At 39.1% G+C, this 2,500-nt stretch overlaps 1 protein-coding gene across 1 annotated transcript; it reads right to left on the reverse strand.

Moving 5' to 3' along the window:
* Nucleotides 1-1,152: 1,152 nt before the first annotated feature.
* On the reverse strand, nt 1,153-1,986 carry EMWEY_00050390 (3-ketoacyl-CoA reductase, putative; the record flags this gene model as incomplete). The annotated part of the gene is made up of 4 exons (XM_013479597.1): nt 1,153-1,167; nt 1,325-1,455; nt 1,702-1,792; nt 1,984-1,986. 4 exons carry the CDS (start codon nt 1,984-1,986, stop codon nt 1,153-1,155), a joined length of 240 nt encoding a protein of 79 aa, XP_013335051.1.
* Nucleotides 1,987-2,500: the final 514 nt, after the last annotated feature.

Consider the following 2,500-nt stretch of genomic DNA (forward strand, 5'->3'; position numbering starts at 1 on the left):
ATATAATATATATCCTTCTTATTGTCTCCTTTTTTTATTAACAATAAAAGGAGACACTTTTATTTAATTTATGATTCTTTCTTCTCTCCCTCCTGCATGCAATAAATATACACATAAATAACCATTCAACCTCAATGCAGCAACAGCAGCACCAATAGCAGCAGCAGCAGCAATAGCAGAAACAGCAGCAGCAACAGCAACAGCAACAGCAGCAGCAGCAGCAGCAAGAATTACCTTTTTCTTTAGTGCCCTTTGCCTTATACTAACACATTGATTATATCTATAATTATGCCATAACTTTCTTGGCATAAGATTAGCCAGCCCCAATGCTGCTGCATGCATTATATTAGGAGACACTGTTGGATGCATGCAGCAAGAAGCTCTCTCCATTGCCTTTATTGCTGATAATGCATACCTGTATATATAAACCCTAAACCCTAAACCCTTAAACCCTAAACCCTAAACCCTAAACCCTAAACCCTTAAACCCTAAAACCCTAAACCCTAAACCCTTATATTTATAGAGATAAGGGTTATTTGGTTTTGTTGCAGCAAATTAGGGTTTAAGGGGAGGGAATAAGCAACTACTTTATTATTAGGGTTTAGGGTTTAGGGTTTAGGTATTCTTTTTTACTCATGTAAAAGAGGGTTTATTATTTATTAGGGTTTAGGGTTTTGTGGATTAGGGTTTAGGGTTAAATTATATTTATTATTAGGGTTTACAAGACATAATATACATACACAAAAAGGGTTAATTAATTAGGGTATACATATATATATCTTATTATTTATATAATAGTATTTATATATTAGTATTGAATTTATTGTATAAATTAGGGTTTAGGGTTTAGGGTTTAGGGTTTAGGGTTTAGGGTTTACGAGTTGGGTGTCGGTCTAAGTAGTCCAGGGGTTTTGCATTTAGAGAGTTTTGTTGTTACAAGAAGAGGCACATGGCATTGTACATCTATACCAAAAGGAGACACCTCAGCCTGCAGCAGCAGCAGCAGCAGCAGCAGCAGCAGTAGCAGTAGCAGCAGCAGCAAATGCAGCAGGAGATATAATAGTTCAGTGACGTAACACAGCAGCAGCAGCAGAAATAAGAGCAGCAGCAGCAGCAACAGCAACAACTAAAGAAGCAGCAGCAGGAACAGCACTATGTGTCTAAACCCTAGCAAACCCTAGCAAAACCCTAAACCCTAAACCCTAGCAGACCCTATCAAACCCTAGCAAACCCTATCAAACCCTAGCAAACCCTAAACCCTAGCAAACCCTAAACCCCTGGAAACCCTAAACCCTAGTAAACCCTAAACCCTAGTAAACCCTACCTGTAGAGATCTACAGAATGCCTCTGCTGCTCCTTTTGTTGCAGCATAAGCAGCATAAAGGGGATCAGAAGGAAGAACAGATGCACCACTACCTACACAAACTACTAAACCCTTCCTTCTTTTCTTCATCCCTATACAATAATACATAAAACCCTAAACCCTAAACCCTAAACCCTAAACACGAAGATCTAGGATGTAGGGTTGGTAGGACAGGGAAAAAATCCTTTCCTAATATATAATATACACTACTATAAAACCCTAAACCCTAAACCCTCTTAAACCCTAAACCCTAAACCCTCTTAAACCCTAAACCCTAAACCCTCCTAAACCCTAAACCCTAAACCCTCCTAAACCCTAAACCCTAAACCCTAGCTAACCTGGAAGAACAGCGCGAGTAACAACAAGGGTAGATCGTACATTAACGGCAATTAATTCTTCAATAAGAGAAAGAGGGACTTCATCATAATACTATACACAAACCCTAAACCCTAAACCCTAAACCCTAAACCCTCATGATATATATCTTACAGGGTGTATAAAACCACCAAAAAAACAGCAGCAGCAGCACAACCACCACCAGCCCAACCTCTACCATCACCAGCAGCAACAACAGCAGCAACAGCAGCAGGAGCAGCAGGAAGAGAAGGAAGAGGACGTACCATTGCATGAGGATAAGAGATACCAACATTATTAATAAGTATACCTACATCTAAACCCTCAACAGCAGCAGCAACTTTATTTATTATTTCTTCTCCTTTTTCTACAGCAAAATCTATAACTAAATAAGATACATTTATACGTGATGGTGCTATTAACTCCAACTGCAGCACCAGACACAGCAGCAGCAGCAGCAGCAGCAGCAGCAGCAGCAGCAGCAGCAGCAGCAAATAGATAGATATAAATAAACAAGCAAAAATAACAACAGCAGCAACAACAGCAGCAACAAAAACAGCAGCATAGACAGCAAAACAACCCCACCACCGCCATAATTAACCCACAACAACAACAACCAGCAGCAGCAGCAGCAGCAGCAGCAGCAGCAGCAGCAACAGCAGCAATAGACCTGTGTCTTTAAATCAATTAATTTTTGTTGATTTCTTGCAATAATAAGAATATTTATAAATTTATATTTAATTATATTTTTAATTAAATATAAACCTATACCATCTGTACATC

The sequence above is a fragment of the Eimeria maxima genome, genomic scaffold (genome assembly GCF_000499605.1).
Source record: "Eimeria maxima Weybridge genomic scaffold, Emw_scaff1237, whole genome shotgun sequence".
NCBI classification, from domain to species: domain Eukaryota; phylum Apicomplexa; class Conoidasida; order Eucoccidiorida; family Eimeriidae; genus Eimeria; species Eimeria maxima.